This window comes from Triticum urartu, chromosome 2A, assembly GCF_056163025.1.
Source record: "Triticum urartu cultivar PI428250 chromosome 2A, HENAU_Tu73, whole genome shotgun sequence".
NCBI lineage: Eukaryota > Viridiplantae > Streptophyta > Magnoliopsida > Poales > Poaceae > Triticum > Triticum urartu.
Window position 1 is genome coordinate 764,034,950 of NC_141874.1, and position 18,911 is coordinate 764,053,860.

Consider the following 18,911-nt stretch of genomic DNA (forward strand, 5'->3'; position numbering starts at 1 on the left):
TACAATAAATGAGGGAAGAGAGAAAGGTTGTATGTGCATGAACCAAAACCCTTTGCACAAGCTCTAATGTAGAATGAGAGAGCACCTTATTTATTATTTCACATCCTACTGGGCAAACTACATACAACACATTGGAGTTGTTATATGTTAAGATATTGGTTGATGACATGGCATATTTTACCAATAAGCTAACATATAAATTGTTGGAGATGCCCTGAGAGGCTTAGTGCGTTATTTAAAGCTTTGGTTCTTATTGTACACACGTGAAACCAACTCATGGCCACGGGTAGCTTTGCTATCTTCGCCTCCTCTCCATTCGTTGCACTGCTCGAGGATTAGACTTCTTGCTGCTTTCTCCGAGGTGAGGAGACTGAAGGACCCGGAGCGGATCAAGGACGTCAGTTTGAGGACCCCAACTAGTCGCAGTGATCGTCCGTCGATGGGGGACTTCGTGGGGCACGCGCTGCCGGGCTCGCTGCTGCTGCTGGTGGGCCTGTGGCGGGTCTGGGCGTCCATCGTGCGCTTCGCCGCCGACTCAACGGTGTTCCATGTCCGTGCCTGGAGCCCCTTCTCAGCGGGGCCGCAGCTCCTGGAGCTGTACGTGGTGACCGGGGGCGCCTTCCTGGACATGTGCATTGAGCTGTTCTACTCCAACCCGCTCCGCGTCCTGACCGGTCGCGGGGTCGACCCGGCGCACCTCAACGGCCTCGAGCACTCCGGCATGCTGCTCATGTTCTTCCTCTTCGGCGCGCTCGCCCTCCTCTCCCACACGACGAGGTCAGTTAGTCATCTTGGCACACTATTCGAGGTAGCATAAGCTCTCAGCAATGGAAATCAGTGCAGGTACCTGCCGCTGTCGGACACCGCACTGGGCCTGGTGTTTGCAACCGCTTTCACGTCGGAGTTCCTGCTCTTCTACTTCCACTCCACCACCCACGTTGGCTTGGAGGCCTACTACCACCGCCTCCTCCTCCTCCTCATCGGCCTCTGTATCGCAGCCATTGTCCTCGGTGCGCTCCTGCCAACCAGCTTCCCTGCGGACCTAGGCACGGGCGCCCTCATCGCGGTCCAGGGTATGTGGTTCTTCCAGACTGGGTTCACTCTCTACGGTCCTACGCTCCCTGCTGGTTGTGCCCGCAGCTTCGCCGCCCCTGGCGCCGACGCCCACGTCGAGTGCCCCGACGGCGCCGTGCTGGAGCGTGCCGAGCAGCTGGCAAACTTGCAGCTATTCGGACTCGTGTTCCTTGTGTTTGTGTATGTGCTCGGGTGCTACAGCGTCGCCACGGCGAGGTTTGGGGTACCCGGACTTGAAAACGACGACGAATGACAAGCACGTCGGGGATATTGAATGCTGCCGCTGAGGAGAGCAAGATTTAGTGGGCAATGCTGCTGAAGTTCTAACTTTTGGATTTGGTGCACGAAACAAAGAGCAAGTATAATAAGATGATATAAGCGGGCCACAAGGATTTATAATATTTTTTTGAGTTAAAAGAGAGATGAGTATAGAGAAAAGAAATGGGTCGTAGATTTACAGCCGGCTATAGAACAGACTCCGAAAAAAATTAGGAGAGTAAAATGTACGCCATATCTTAATAGAGTAGTATTTCCTTATAACTAGCTAATACTATACATGCTGATATTAAATCGGCTTTGTTTATACTCCCTCCGTTTTTAAATATAAGTTTTTTTAGACATTTCAAATGGACTATAACATACGGATGTATGTAAACATATTTTAAAATATAGATTCACTCATTTTGCTTCGTATGTAGTCATTTATTGGAATCTCTAAAAAAAACTTATATTTGAAAACGGAGGGAGTAAATGACATGACAACATGCTATATATACGACTAGCCACAGTGGGAGTAAGTTCATCAGTAACATCGAGTCCAACTCAGCAAATTTGCTTACGTGGCAATGAGTTAATGAGGAGAGAGATAGTTACAGTAACTTAGCTAGTTACTGTAACATCACATGTCCCAAAGCAATACGAGTCTATAACCTAATAACTGAATGTTTGCACGTTATCACACTTATGTTACTACCCACTATAAAGATAGTAATATAGTCTAGGGATATGTGTATGTTACTAGTGTATATTACTCTACATTGTGGCTAGTCTACATGCTCTACGTACATGCCAGAAATGAATGGGCGGGCTGTTCAAGAACTACAGGCTGGATCGCAGCATCTGGACAAGTGTATATATTTAATTACTTGACTGGCGACTAAGTAAATTATTTTGGACTCGACTCATTCCACCATTGAACTGGAGAATATTGTGGTTATATTTCCTTTTGATTCTCCTGTCCAGAAGTTCTGTCGCTTGGGTTTGTTCATCTTGCATGTCCAGATCTTAGTTGAGTATATGATCGCAATACCCTCCTGCCGCATGCACCGCTTGCAGGCAACCTAGCTAAGAGCTAAAAACTAGTGACAAAAATCAAGGCCAAACCAGCAGCACAGAGGATTTATCTTACAAGAGGGATAACCACAACACAGTCATCAGCACACGCAGGCGCAAACCCCAAGGTAAAGGCTGAAGTTCTTCCTTGATTTGGTGTACGAAACAAAGTGCAAGTATAATATGGTGATATAAACGGGCCATAACGATTTAAATATTTTTTTTTGTTGAGTTGGAAAAGAGACGAGTATAGAGAACAGAAGTGGGTTGTAGATTTACAACCGGTTATAGAACAGGCTCCAAAAATCTTTATGAGAGTAAAATGTACGCCATGTCTTAATAGAGTAGTACTTCTCCTTATAGCTAGCTACGATACATGTTATTACATCGGCTTTATTTATATATGACATGACTAGTCATACCTACTTATTTGGCGACCAGACACTAGTAGAAAAGGGGGCTTTGGTCCTGGCCGGGTAAGCCCATTAATCCCGGTTCAGTCCAGAACCGGGACCAATGGGTGCATTTATCCCGATTCGTGCGGCTAAGGCATTAGTTCCGGTTCACCTGGACCCTTTAGTCCCGGTTCGTGCCACGAACCGGGACTAAAGGATGCGATGCCCATTAGTCCCGGTTGGTGGCACCAACCGGGACTAAAGGGACCTTTAGTACCGGTTGGTGGCACCAACCGGGACTAAAGGGACCTTTAGTACCGGTTGGTGCCACCAACCGGGACTAATGGGCTTTGAGGCATTAGTACCCGTTCATGGCACGAACCGGTAGTAAAGGTCCCATTTTCAAACTCCCCTCCCCCCCGGACCGCCTTTTCAGTTTTCGAAAAAACAAAAGAAAATGATGGAAATGTCAAAAAAATAAAATAAAATAAGTTTTCCATGTGATATGTGGTCTAGTTGTCGGGAAAATTTACAAATATGAATTTCGACTTTATTTACAAAATCTCTCTAGAATTTGTAAAATGGGCATAACTTTTGCATACGAACTCGGATTAAAAAAAAATTTATATGAAAAATCATCTACTCGAAAAGTTACATCCGATGGAGACTGCCTATAGCCTGTTTGCAAATTTGTAGAATCCTCAAATTCCAAAAGGAAAAAAAGTTATGCTCAAATTTCAGTTTTTTTAAATTTTCATTAAATCTGGTCAAACTATGGTCAAACTACTTATTCAAGAAGTAAGTGTTACTAAATAATTATTCAAGAATATTAGTGTTATTAAATAATTATTTCAGTTTTTTGAATTTTGGTCAAATCTGGTCAAACTATGGTCAAACTATGGTCAAACAATGGTCAAACTACTCAAGAAATATTAGTGTTACTAAAAAATTATTGTTTTTTAGAACAATAGTTTCAAACTCAAATAGTGAAATGTGTGACTTCATGCTCAAGCTAAACTCCTGAGGGTTAATAGGATTGACATCTTACTATTGTCAGGAAAACAACGAGTGCAGACTTGGAAACGAGGGAGAATAGAACCCGGAAGTTAAGCGTGCTCAGGCTGGGGGAGTGGGAGGATGGGTGACCGTCCAGGAAGTTAGATGATTTGGAATGATGAGGGGTGATTAGAGATTAAATTGAGCAGTGATGAGGGGTGATTAGAGATTAGAGGTTAAAATAATTCAGAAATTTGAAAATAAAAAAAATTCAAAAAAAATTCAAAAAGAAAATCAGAAAATTTCCTTTATTACCGGTTGGTGTTACCAACCGGGACTAAAGGTGGACCGGCCACGTGGAGGGCCTTTAGTCCCGGTTCCTGAACCGGGACTAAAGGGTCGGCAACCGGGACAACAGGCCCTTTTTCTACCAGTGATATCGTAATGGTTAGCTGACTTACAGTGGCTAGTTGTCAGCCAACCCAAGTATCCGGGACAAACACATTAATTCATTTTTGGTCTGAGTAAGGTATCATCTCTTCATGAAATGCTCCTTAGCCAGAATGTTGTGAAATATTATAAAATGTGCTTTCAATTTGATTGATATTCCTTATAATGCTGATGCTTTGCTCAACACTTGGATAAATAGATTTGGAGTTGATGATAAACATGTGATCTTTACTAGAGTAGCTGTGGTCTTCTGGAACATTTGGAAAATTAGAAAAAAAAGTACTGTTTTAACAATGCTAAAACTACTAACCGTTGTGTCCCTGTTAATATGATCGCTAGATGGCTAAGTGATTGGAGTGTTTTCCAGAAAAAAGCATGAAAAATGAAGAAAGTTTAAATGTGCGTAGAAGTGCTAGAACAAAGTGATGGAGCTTTATTGCAAGGTCTTATGGAGAAGAAAAAGTTGTTCATAGCCTTTCTGTTGTTCTATAGTTATCATTGAACTGTTTATAAGCATAATAGCTAAAACCTTTGGTCTTATAAGCAGTGTCTCAAAGATTGCTTCTCTTTGCCTGCTGAAGATAATATGAAATTCCAGGTGGATTTCATTAGTGAATCATGGTTAAGTTTGCCATAGTTTAGGGTGTTGTAGGCTATGAATTTTTCTCTTTTTTTGTTTAGTAATTTGTAAAACTTGATGGTTTCTGTTAAATGAAATCGGAGGGAGCCCCCTCATTATAAGAGAAGGTGGTGCTCCATGGAAAAACTTGTATGTAGCTACTAACTTAAGTACTAGAAGGGTTGGGCGCGCTTTGCCGCGCTATCGTTGTTGTTGGGTTTCTTAACAAAATTACTCACTATGTACAAAATATAAGGTGTATTACTAATTTTAAAACTCAGACATCTCAGCGTTTGATCATATTTGTAGATAAGTATATCAAAATTCATAATATCAAATCGGAATTATTAGATTCATCATGAAATGAATTTCCAGTTTTTTTATATCGTGGATGTCAATATTTTTGGCTCTGAACTTGGTTAAAGTAAAAGAAATTTGACTTCCCAAAAACTAATACCACATATATTTTCAAACTAATGAAATATTAAGTTTGGCGGGTGGGGGAGATGATGCAGTTGTTTTATTTTTATTTATAATGCGGTGATTTTTTGGGCCTTTCACGGTGTGTTACTGTGTTATCCGCTAATTAATTCATACTTATTTGGCAAAAATTTCACGTCAGTGGCTGCATGTACTACATTGGTGCTAGAGTATCATATGGCGGTGTTTCTTTTTTCTAGATGGTGCGAAGGATTGATAAGTTCTTATAGCCCGGTTGCTGCTGATTGATTTTAAAAATCGTTGGCCCGATCAAACTCCTGAACCAAATTCAAAATTTAATACCTCAATGAAATGGAAGAGGAACTCTTAGAGAAATTGTTGACCTAGTCAAAATCGGATGACCTAAATTCAAATTGAAGACCTGAATTAATTGTGACATTTAAAAAATTAGAAAACATAGTCTATATTATAAAAATATTGAGTGAGAGAACTTTACAAATTGTTGACCCAGTCAAAATAAGATAGATGATCCCGCTCTAATTGGAGAGCTCAACTAAATAGATATATATGTATCCCTTCCCTTCTGCTCCACTCGGGAGAACAAACCAAAAGCAGGCTGTACGTTCTCTCCATCCAAGAGCAAGCTCGTCTATTTTGAGCTCCCAAACGCCGGCCGGCCGGCCAGGTAAAATCACATAATGGAGGTCACTGTGCACTCGTCCATGCCCGTGAAACCTGACTATGGTGACCACGGCGGCCCCTCCACCGACGTCGTCCCACTCAGCGTATTTGACAAGGTGAGCTACGACGAGTACGTCACCGGCCTGTGCGCCTTCCACCCGCCTGCACCGGCCAACGACGTCCTCGTGGCGGGGCTTGCCAAGGCGCTGGCCGAGTACCGCGAGTGGGCCGGGCGGCTCGGCGCGGATGCCGATGGCAACCGTGCCATCGTGCTCGACGACGCTGGCGCGCGGTTCGTCGAGGCGACGGCCGACGCCAAGCTCGCCAGCAGCCTCATGCAGCTGACCACGGGGGACAAGCTGCTTAGCATGTTCCCGCGCTGCTACGGCGCCGACGAGCTGCTGCTGGCCCAGGTCACGCAGTTCCAGTGCGGCTCCATCATTATTGGCGTCAGCATGCATCACAAGGTGGCCGATGGGCACGCCATCTGGACTTTCCTGTTCGCGTGGGGGCAGGCCACCCGCGGCGTCGCCATCAGCCCCGTCCCCGTGCACGACCGGACGTCACTGTTCGCGCCGCGGGACCCGCCGCAGATCGAGTTCGACCACCGCGTCAACGAGTTCAAGTCTCACGGCGACAAGTCGGGAACCCACGCCGGCGATGAGGCGGTGCTGATACACAGGGTGCACTTCAGCCGGGAGTGGATCATGGCGCTCAAGTCGAAGGCGTCGGAGGGCGCCGCCAGACCGTGCACCACGCTGCAGTGCCTGGCGGCGCATCTCTGGCGGTGCATCACCAAGGCGCGCGGGCTGGACGCGGGCGCGACCACCAGGATGCGCATCGCCGTTAACGGGCGGACGCGGATGAGCGGCCCGCGGGTGCCCGCTGGGTACACGGGCAACGTGGTGCTCTGGGCGTGGCCGACGACCACCGTGCAGGACCTGGTGGGCCGGCCATTCCGGGACGCCGTGGAGCTCGTTTCCCGGGAGGTGGCCCGCATGGACGACTCCTACTTCCGGTCGTTCATCGATTTCGCGAGCTCCGGGGAGGTGGAGAAGGAGCAGCTGGTGCCGACGGCGGACTCGCTGGAGGTAACGCTGAGCCCGAACGTGGAGGTGGACAGCCTGCTGGGGATCCCGTTCTACGAGACGGACTTGGGCGGCAGCCGGCCCTTCTTCTTCTTGCCCGGGTACAGCAACGTGCCGGTGGATGGATTCATGTATATCGTGCAGTCCTTCGAGGGTGATGGGAGCGTGGACGCCTACGTGCCCCTCTTCGGCCGCACCATGGAGGCCTTCAAGAAGTGCTGCTACTCCTCCATGCCGCCCATGGCCGACGAAGAAGGTGCTTATTAGGTGCATGCATAGGCGCCGGTTGTGTTACGTTGTACTTTGTCAATCCCGGCGGATCTCAACAATTGTTTTGTACTCTATCTATTGCACGAGCAATTGGTAGATGCAAATTCAGAATATATGTTGGAGAAGCTTCTTTATTGAAATGTACTCCCTCCGTTCCGAATTACTCGTCGTGGATGTATCTACTTCTAGATACATCCATTTCTGCGACGAGTAATTCGGAACGGAGGGAGTATCTTCTTAATCTTTACATGTGGCGAACACGGGTGCGTCAGACAGCGTGAGCAATGCTATACTTACGTAAATAATGTTACGTGTTTTACATAAAGTGCAACGTGGGTAATTAGTATTGGAGAAGGAGGAGGAAGGGGGCCCTACCCACCTAAAAATCACGGGAACAAAGAATGAACTTCGCAGTGTAAAAAAGGAGATGGAGGAGGTCTCGAGGCAAGAACTGTCCAGTGAAAATGTAGCGAGGCAGGAGGAACTAGCAATGGAGATAGAAAAATTACTAGAGATGGAAGAAATGTATTGGGCTCAACGAAGCAGGCTGAATTGGCTGCGGTTTGGAGACCATAACACGGCGTACTTCCAGAACTTTGCCTCAGCAAGACCTCTGAGAAACCGTATTAAAAAACTAAGGAATGCCCAGGGTGTTTGGCAAGAAGGTACGGCATATTTGAATCCTCTAATTTCAGATTATTTTGCTGGTCTATTCTCTACAGAGATTGAGGAACCGGACCCGGTTTTCATAAATCATGTCATGCCTTGTGTTACAGAAAACATGAACAATGAGCTTCTGAAACCATACTCTGCGGAGGAGGTGAAAAAGGCTTTATTCTCTATAGGTGACACAAAAGCACCAGGTACGCATGGATTGCATGCCGTGTTCTTTAAAAAATGTTGGCACGTTTTTGGAGATTTACTTACAAGTGAAGTGTTGAGCGCAATAAATAATAAAGTTATTCCTGATGGTTAGAATGATACTGTGATAGTTCTAATACCTAAAGTGGATTCCCCAGAAAATATATCACAGTACAGGCCTATCAGTTTATGCTATGTCTTGTATAAAATCATCTCTAAAATGATAGCTTTTCGTTTAAAGGCTATTTTGGATGAAGTAATATCTCCTGTCCATAGTGCTTTTGTACCTGGGAGATCAATCTCTGACAACATTCGCTTTGCCTATGAAAGTATGCATACTATAAAAAACAAGAAGAAGGGCAAGATAGGATATTGTGCAATAAAGCTTGATATGCACAAGGCATATGACCGCATTGAATGGATCTTTTTGGAAAGAATGTTGAGTAGGCTCGGCTTTCATGGTGATTTTATTGACTTGTTGATGGCATGTGTCAGTTCAGTTAAATACAGAGTTAGATTTAATGATCAAGAGACAGATATGTTTGTGCCAAGCAGGGGCCTCCGTCAAGGGGACCCGTTATCACCTTATTTGTTTCTCTTATGTGCAGAAGGGCTTTCAAGTGCTCTAGCTCAACAAGAGGAGGTTCGTGGCATAGAGGGTGTTCGGGTGTGCAGAAATGCACCATCAGTATCTCATTTACTATTCGCTGATGATTCCCTTATACATATGAAGGCAGATATGATTAATGCAACCTCGTTGAGATCAGTGCTTGATGCTTATTGTGCTAATTCAGGCCAGCTTATTAGTGAAGCTAAATGCAGTATTTTTTTCAGTCCAAATGTTGATGTGGAAATAAAAGCCCAGATGTGTACTGAACTTAATATCCACATTGAAGCAATTTCTGAAAAGTACCTGGGCCTACCCTCTATGGTGGGGCTGGATAAAAGTGATAGTTTTGTTTATTTGCTTGAAAGGATCATCGAAAGATTGAAGGGATAGAAGGAGAAGCTACTTTCCACAGGGGCGAAAGAAATTCTCTTGAAGGCAGTAATTCAGTCCATTCCAGTGTTTGCCATGGCTGTTTTCAATATCCCCAAAACATTATGCAAAGAGATGAATGATGCTATGTCTGCCTTTTGGTGGGGAGATTCTGAGGATCAAAAGAAGTTGCACTGGTTTTCTTGGTGGAGAATATGTGTTCCAAAAAAGTTGGGCGGCATGGGATTTCGAGATCTATTTTCGTTTAACATGGCTATGCTCTCAAAACAGACATGGAGATTGCTAAATAATCCTGACTCACTTTGTGCTCAAGTTTTGAGAGCGAAATATTATCCTTATGGGAAATTACTTAATGCAGGTCCAAAAAAAGGCTCTTCTTACACCTGGCAGAGCATTTTTGCAGGACTATAAACTTTTAAGCGTGGACACATTTGGAGAGTTGGCTCAGGAGAAAAAAATTAACATTTGGGAGGACCATTGGATCCCAAATAGTCATTCCAGGAAAGTTTTTACCAGGAGGGGAAACTGTATTTTGCGTACTGTTGATGAGTTGATTGATCAACATAATGGTAGCTGGGACGAACAACTTATCAAAGATATTTTCTTACCCATTGATGCAAACAATATTCTTGCAATCTCGTTGAGTCCACTTCTACAGGAAGATTTTGTGGCATGGCATAAGACAAAAAACTTTTTGTTCTCTGTCCGTTCTGCCTATCACATTGAATGGGATCATCAGTTCGGCGCACGAACCAGAAGAGAAGACGGGCAAGGCTCTGCTGAACCGAACCCGGTGTGGGACATTTTATGGAAGCTAAAAATTCCAAGTAAGATTAAGGTGTTTCTATGGAAGGCTCTGCATGGTACATTTCCAAGCATGGCGATCCTTGCTTCGCGACACATACCCGTCTTACCACAATGCTCTATTTGTCGGTCGGGTCCGGAGAATATCCGACACTTGTTATTTACATGCACTCGTGCACGGAAGGTTTGGTCTGCGCTCGGGCTCCTGGATATCATTGATGATGCATGGATTGCAGACATGTCAGGATCAGTAGTACTTGAGCATATTATTTGCAACCCAAACAGGAAGTCGCCGGTCCTGGGTATGTTAGGATTGCAGGAGTCAGTAGCCGTTGCGTGTTGGTATGTATGGTGGCAAAGGAGGGAAGCAAAGGGCGAAACTGTAGCGGATTCCCATTCCAGTAAACCACATGAAATAACGTGGGAAAAGCCAAGCCGACGATGTTATAAATTAAATACAGAAGCTGCTTTCCGTCAAGATGGTTCGGGTGCAGTTGGGGTCGTCATACGTAATAGCGCAGGTGAGGCTGTGGCAGGAGCTGCAAGTCCTTTTCATACGGCCTTTGATATTGCCTCGGCGGAGGCCCTTGCACTGCTAAAAGGACTAGAATTAGTTGAGAAGTTGGGCTGCACCCATATCACATGTGAGTCCGATTCATTGGAGCTCATTCAGGCATGCAATGGGGAGCTGGAGATGATAGCTGACTGCTTTGAGAGAGCCAAGATGATTGATGGAGTTTCTTTCTCCCACTGCCCTAGGGAAGCCAATCAAGTTGCTCACCATCTGGCGAAGCACTCTTATGATACTCAGTCTGCTTTTGATTGGGATGGAGATCCACCCAATTTCATTCTTCCTTATGTAATAAATGATGTAACTCTTTTGCCCATGAAATAAAACACCGATAGGCTTTCAAAAAAAAGAAGTCTTTGTAGGCCTTACGTAGATGTAGGATTATCGGAAAATTACCGGTGCAAACAGGAGGAGTCCGGTCACCACGGCAAAGAGGGCAGCCTATCCACATCAAATTTGGAAACTGCCTAGAGCCTTCGGTCGCTACACCCCTTGCCGTCCACACAATCAAGAGTAAAGCCACCATGGAACCTGTCAGAAAGCAAACCGGGAAGCTCGACATTCGGGTTCGCCGCACCAGCATCCCCTAGACACCGTCAATCATCCACTTCACTGCCACACAACCATAGCAGGAGGAGTGAGAAGCACCTCCTTCCACTCCTTGCCCAACTTTAGCCATTGGGTCTGGGTCGGCGCTTCCATGAAAAAAGTGCCTACACATGAGTCTCTATCAGGGACGGTGGACCCGGATGATACAACCTAGTGACCACCGACAGCCGCCACGTAGCATGCTCGAATGCCTTAGTGGTCAAAGGCTTTGATCCGGTTGACGAACGGGCCACACGCAAGGAAAGCACAACGCGAAGGAGAGCACCAACATAGACAAGTCGGCCCCCATACTTGCGCGATGCCGGACGTCGTCCATGCTGCCCGCCTCAGCCAGCGGGCCTCCACTCTGATATAATTCCATATTAAAGTTATGAATCCACACGGATTAATAAAATAGCCGGCCTCAATACGTGGATATTCAAGAGCCTCCCCTCGTCGTGAAGTGGATTATTGGATGGCCCTTTTGTCGGGCCCTGTTATGTTCTTCTGAAAGCATGATTCTGGACCATGGCAACAACTGGTCTGGTCAGCAGAAGTCTACATGTGTTGAAATCAAAAGGTGTAAGAAGCTTTGTATGTGGTGGCTCGACGTGCCGTGTTAGCTTGGCTGCATGCGCTGTAGCTCTGTCCGCAGCGCCGGCAGGCCATGGCCCTTCGAAGATGCTGAAGCTGGCATCTTAGATTTGGACATGCATGTGATGTTGACGTATTGATCTTCCTCTCAATGGCTTCGGTGGCCGGCCAAAAATTGCCAAACAATTCCAACTCACCTTCTACCTACAAGCTGTCGCCGGTGTCACGCTCTCTGTGATGGTCACTCGGTGGTAATAAAAAAACAGTGCAAGCATGTATACATGTTATTATTGTCAGAGGCTTACGGTCGATCCTACAAAAACAAACAATCACAACACGATGGCAATATTTGTTAACGAGGTTCAACAATCCTGCCTACTCTTCGAAGCATGCTTAACGGGTGCTTCTCCACATATATACTAATCAACATAGTACAACTAGCCGGCGACAAGCCCAGGGAGGCTAACCATTGTTTTAAATACCTACAACTGTACATGAATCCTATAAACCCCTATAGCGAGCTATAGCCGGCTATTTAAAACTTTAAAGCTAATAAACGCATCAAATCTACACGACATGCCGGTCCGGCCGCCGCTGCCGCCTTTTTGATGCCAATAAATCAAACGGCAACGCAAGCATATTCCCTAGATCCCATGTTGATGACCATATTTGAGTTTATTATAATGAAGCGGCCAATACATATATCATCCTACTCTGTGATCACCGTGGAGTAGTTAGTAATGAAGATCACCGTGCAATCATCGAAGTCCGTGAAGCCCGACTACGGCAAAGATGGTAGCGCCGGCGGCAACGTGATCCCACTGAGTGTGTTCGACAGGGTGAACTACGACGAGTACATCTTCTACGTGTACGCCTTCCACCCGCCCGCGCCACCCAGCGTCGCCCTCGAGGCGGCGCTCGCCAGGGCGCTGGCTGCGTACCCCGAATGGGCAGGCCGCCTCGGCGCCGGCCCCGCGATCGTGCTCTGTGACGCTGGCGCGCGGTTTGTCGAGGCTATGGCCCACTCCGAGCTGGGCAGCGGCGCCGTCGCGCTGCTGGCCGCTGGAAGCAAGGTACTGAGCCTATACCCTAGTTGTGACGGCGTCGAGGAGCTGCTGCTGGTTCAGGCCACGCGGTTTCTCTGCGGCTCCATGGTCCTGGGCTTCACCATGCACCACAAGGTGGCCGACGGGCCCGCCATGTGGAATTTCATGGTCGCGTGGGGTCAGACCACTCGCGGCGTCGCCATCGACCCTGTCCCGGTCCATGATCGTATGTCGCTCTTCGCGCGACGGGCCCTGCCGCAGATCAGATTCGAGCACCGTGGCGTGGAGCTCAAGCCTCGTGACGAGAAGCCGGGAACCCGTGGCGACGGCATTGTCCACGCCGGCGACGAGGTGGTCGTACACAAGGTGCACTTTAGCCGGGAGTGGATCATGGAGCTGAAGTCGCTGGTATCGGACGGTGGCCCCCGGTCTTACACCACACTGCAGTGCCTGGCGGCGCACTTCTGGCGGTGCCTCACGGAGTCGCGTGGGCTCGAAGGGCGGCAGACGACCAGGATCCGCATCGCCGTGAACGGGCGAAGGCGGATGCGCCGCCCACGGGTGCCGGAGGGATACACTGGCAGTGTGGTGCTCTGGGCGTGGCCGACGACAACGGTGCGGCAGCTGCTAGACCGGCCTTTGCGGTACGCCGTGGAGCTCATATCACGGGAGGTGGCCCGGATGGACGACGCTTATTTCAGGTCGTTCATCGACTTCGCGAGCTCCGGGGCGGTGGAGGAGGAGAAGCTGGTGCCGACGGCGGACGCGGTGGAGGTCCGGCTAGGCACCAATGTTGACCTGGACAGCCTGCTAGCGATCCCGTTCCCCAGGCTGGACTTTGGCTGTGGAGCACCCTTCTTCTTCAGGCCCTGCTACAGTCCTGCGCCGGTGGACGGCGCCATCTACGTCGTCAAGTCCTTGGTGGGCAACGGGAGCGTGGACGCCTACGTGCCATTGTTCAGCCGCACCATGGACAACTTCAAGAAGTGCTGCTACTCCCTGCCGGTGCCGCCGCTGGAGGCCGCACGGCTTTAGGTGCATGCGTGTCTCTACCGTATCATAGGGCAATAGCGGTATTAATTTGCATGGTAACGTTGTTAATCCGTTGCTAGACTTGACATGGGCACCAGGGCATTCTGATAGACTTATTCTTGCATATGTTATAATTTGTTCAGAAATATGTGTGCCCATGCGTTGCCACATAATACCAAACAATATATACATATTTCTCAAAAAAAACAATATATACATACATGTGACTATTATTCTAATTCGGAATATGTGTCGAGCATGTACATGATTTCCATTTGTATAAGGACAAATGCAGATTTAGATTTGTTGGTAGTCATCATGACTCCATGCAATTGTAAATGCCACCCTCTTCTTGCAATTTTATTGTTATTATCTGCTGGCCCTCTAGGCAAGCTGCCCATGCAACACTTTCTTTTTCATGTTAGATTGAATAGCACTACTTTCACATTGTGAATTGGATCTCATCACCCTCATGAGCTTCACATTTGTTCTATATATCCAAAGAGAATGAAATATTGAAGGTGACTACATCTGCTCTTTTTGTCATACAAAACATAATCAAATTCATGTTTTTGCTCATACAACACGAAACTATTTCAAATACATAGAAAGGAGAAATTATAGTTGATTGAATTGCTATTCGGAGAGAAAAGATTTGTTGCACAACCATGTAAAATAGCACTACGTTTGGCTGAATCTGCATAACAAAATACTATTGTAGGCTCAAACCACGAAGATAATGATTCTGAATAGGACTAAAATAAGAATATATCTGCCATTCGTGTATTTGACTGACTAGCCAATATTTTTTTAACTAATGATATTATTATGCACCCATCTTCTGAAAATATAGTACTATCAATTTGCGGATTGATATCAATGGACCAATATTCACTCAAACTTGAAAAACAAAATCATGATAGAAAAATAGAAATAAAAGTAGTCCAAGTTATCAAGAGATTATCAAAGAAAAAATCTCTGCAATTTGAGTATTCCTTAAATAAAGTGATTTGTAGCCTTCATCTGAAGATATATACTACATTTACCAGAAACTTATGAAGATAGTAAGCACTCTCAGATTTGAGGTATGGATGACTGAAGAAGAAACAAAACATCTGCATTGAGTACTCAAAACTAAGGAAAGGAAGCCACGTGATCTTAGTAATACAAAATTATTATATGCAGATCTAGAGCATGTATGTTCACACGCATGCCACCAGAAATTGTTTTGCATCTTCTTGTACAAATTTTCACTATGCATAATTAGCACAAATTAAGCTAGCTAGGAAGGAAGCCACATGGTCTTAGCAATACAAAATTATTATAAACAGATCTAAAGCATGTATGTTCACACACTGGCTATTTGAAATTACTTTGGATCTTCTTGTAACCCATGTGGAGCTTGACGCCAGCGACCAAAATCCGCAGCACAGTCCACATGGGTGGCCATGACAGCAAAGGGGTTGAGGGCATCAGGGGCTATCCCTAGATCTACCGCCTCTTGGGAGACCAACAAGGAGGTCGTGAGCCGGCCGCAAGCGTTAGGGACAAGGAGCCCCACGGCGGTGTAGCCATGGCCTTGACCGGATGGTGCATACAACATGACACGGGGAAGTAAATAGTGGGGAGCTGGTGCTCCTAGGAACACGCGGAGTTGCACCTCCACAACGGCGAGGAGGCACACCGACGACATGAGCGACGGTTGGCGAGGGCAAAGGGGTGGCAGCTAGGGATTTTAGGGTGATTGAGGAATTTGGACAAGCCCCCTGCACCCCCCCCCCCCCCCCCCCACACACACACACACACTACTGGAATTATGGAATTTGCCATCAGCCAGTTCTTTGCCGTCAAGCTGATGGCAAAGACCGCTAGCGGACGGCAAAGAGTTGGGTGGGGTCCAGTGGACGACACTACTGTAACGGCCCACCACCCCCACCTCTTTGTAAAGCCTCTTTGTGATACGACCAATTCTAGTCTTAGTCTTAGTGACTATAGCAAGGATGTACAAGACACGACTCAGGATCAAGATACCGCAATTCCTATAGTCGTTATTGGCGATGCATTTATTCTAAGAGATTTATGCATGAACTACAGTGATAAGATGGCACTAGTCAATGTTACACGCATGCATGTTGATGCATTGCACATGCAATGTATGGACGTGGGATTTCTTGTACTTAACCAATCAAATAAGGAATTTGCATGCTCAAATATGTACGGGAGAGGTAAGAAGGCAGTGCATCAATTTAAAAAGGAAGTCCATCAAGGTAGCTACGCTGATCAAGGGTTTTACTTTAGCTGGTCACGGACACTAGATTCTTGGACGCGCAGTTGGAAGAAGTTTTCAACATGGACGTCAAGATGCATGCACCCTTATGTGTTGAGCCAGATGCAACTAATTAAAAGGAAGCATATGATTTGCTTCTACTTCTTTGGACGACCACGACCACCAGAGAGACGCGCGTGAGAAGGTTTCTCACGTGGGCTTATAGATGTTTAAAGGAGAATGGATGGGGCCCACCAAGCTTGCCGGTAATTTAGTTAATTAGTTTAAATCTACAAAGAGTCCAGATTAAAAGAAGTATTTGTACGTGCGTCTTTAGGAAAGATTTTAATTGTGCGTGTCTTCCAAGTCGGCTACTTCTATAAAGCCTATGTGTGCGTCGTTGTAAAAGGAGGTTATTTTTTGAGATGAAATAAACAGATGTGTTTTCGAGGGTAGACACCCGTATCAAGTTTTTGAGGTAACTTTAGAAAACCTCTTTGTTGCGATTTCTGCGAGGAAATTGTTTTGCGCGTGAGGTGCCGTCATCCAGATTGTTTCTCTCGTGCTGAGCCGCAAGGTTCAAAACCCTCTACTTCGTGTGCATCGCGTGCGCGGGTGAGAGGCTACTACTACTAGAGGTGGAGTACCGTGAAAGATCGGGCCGCAACAACCGATCGGATCTCACCACGAGGTTCGGTCTACATCACTTTGTCGTCCGTTAGCAGACAGTAAAGAGGTTAATACATAATGGCTAATAATGACGCACCCCCACGCCTCTCTCTTCTCTCTCTGCTCCTCCGACCCAACCGCACCGAGCCCCACCGCCGACCGACCACCGCCCCGCCTTCGACCCCCACCACGCCCCCGCCAGTTCTGACCCCCCCCCCCGCCCCGCCCCCGACCCCCACCACGCCCTGACCCCCACCGTGCCCCCGCCGCCTCGTCCCCGGCCCCCATCATGCCCACGCTGCCCCTACCCTCCCACCGCCCCGCCTCGCCGCCCTGCTCCCGACCCCCACCGCGCCCCCGCCGCCCCGACAACATCGCCCCACCGCCCCGGCCACGACGCCCCTCCCCTGCGGTGGCCGCCCGAGCCCCGCCGTGAGGAAGGTCGCGTCGCCGCCCCCTCCCCTGCGGCGGACCTCCTCCACCGGGCCGCCCCCCTCCTCCACCGGCCACCCCCTCCCCTGCGGTGAGCTCCTCCTCCTCCTCTTTTTTCGGTTTTTTAGTTCTAGGTTTATATTTAGTTTATATTTAGTTTTAGTTTCAGTTATAGTTTTAGGTTTATGTTTAGTTTAGTTTTAGGTTTAGTTCTGAAAAAAAGAAGAAAATAAGAAGAAAATAAGAAGAAGAAGAAGAAGAAGAAGAAGAAGAACAGCTGCAATAGCAACAGAATAGGTAAGAGGAAGAGGAAGATGAGGGATGATGAACTTTCCCCATTCATCCATTTAGCTCTTAATGATGTGTACTGTCATTTGATAGTAGCTAGGATGAACCTTACTCCCTCCGTCTAGTTGTGTAAGTCACATTAGGAAGAGCACCGCGACCTAGGTGGATTGAGATTGGACGAGAAGAAGCACGACAAGCAGGGAATCTTCCTATCACAGCGCCGGTTTAAAACAGAAATAAAATCAGCATTGAATACATGAGTGCATGCAAAACAACCATCAATCCCTTGCCTAATCAAAGTCCAGCCGCGATGCATGCACTGGCTGGCACCTCCTCTTCTCTCCTGCACTTATTCTACGTGGGCAGTAGTACGAGGCTGGGAGGGGAACGAGAAAGAAATTTAATGCAATGCGCCTAGGATTTTTGGGAATATTTGATTTTTGTAAGATGACTTACACACCTAGACAGAGGGAGTAATTTGTTTCGTAGCTAGGAGTGAACACGTGGGTGAGAACCGACCGGTGGTGAAGAAAGAGAAACATGGGTGGAGAAGAAAGACAAACATGAGAGAGAGAGAGAGAGCACGGGGGGCGATGCCAAGGTGTAATGCTCGTGTGGTATTTCTACCATAAGTAATCACAACTTTAGGTCTGTAGAGACATACCCTTCGATTTTAAGTGAAGAATCCGCGGAAGCCAACCTTGGGTAGATTTCCCCTACTAGCGGGGTTGGTGATACTAGCAAAAGGTCCCGTGCATTGCAATGGGAAAAAATCATCAGCTCCAATGGCCATGATCACATTTTGCTGCACCACCAAGATACACTATCACTCTCAATTTCGTGAAATCAAAAACATTTTTTAAAACTCATGTACATATTTCAAATCATGAACATCTTTCAAATTAATGAACACATATTTACTAATTTTCGAATATTTTCTAAAATCAAGAACATTTTTTGAATTCATGAACATTTTATACTATTTGCAAACATTCTTTTTAAAATTTTAACAATGTTCTTGAATCGCGAACATTTATAGAATGGACGAACATTGTTTTGGAAATTGGTGGAACAATTTTTGAAATTCATGATTTTTTTTATTTAATGAACATATTATGAAATGATTGATCAGTTTTTGAATCAACGAACATTTTATGAGTGAATAAACTATTTTGTAAGTCACAAACAGTTTTTTAAATTTTTAGGATATTTTTCCATTCATGAACAGTTTTTGAACTGGTGAAACTTTGTTCAATTTCATTAACATTTTTTAATACATGAACTTTTTAAAAATTATAAACATTTTTATTTGCTGAATATTTTTATATACAATTTTTTTATAAAATCGCATAGTTTTTGAATCCATAATCATTTTATGATTTATTAAATATTTAATTCCAAAATTTCCAGTTTT

General features: G+C 46.2%; 1 protein-coding gene and 2 pseudogenes across 1 annotated transcript; all 3 read left to right on the forward strand.

The window, feature by feature from the left end:
- The first annotated feature begins 370 nt into the window (after positions 1-370).
- LOC125534656 (uncharacterized) lies at positions 371-1,578 on the forward strand. The gene has a single exon (XM_087540500.1). It carries the CDS (start codon positions 440-442, stop codon positions 815-817), a length of 378 nt encoding a protein of 125 aa, XP_087396626.1. The 5' UTR covers positions 371-439; the 3' UTR covers positions 818-1,578.
- Positions 1,579-6,005: 4,427 nt separating this feature from the next.
- Positions 6,006-7,343, forward strand: LOC147988037 (agmatine coumaroyltransferase-2 pseudogene; annotated as a pseudogene).
- Positions 7,344-12,504: 5,161 nt separating this feature from the next.
- On the forward strand, positions 12,505-13,845 carry LOC125538579 (agmatine coumaroyltransferase-2 pseudogene; annotated as a pseudogene).
- Positions 13,846-18,911: the final 5,066 nt, after the last annotated feature.

Coding starts and splice junctions, on each gene's coding strand:
- LOC125534656 (XM_087540500.1), top strand. CDS start 440: ATGGGGGACTTCGTGGGGCACGCGCTGCCGGGCTCGCTGCTGCTGCTG.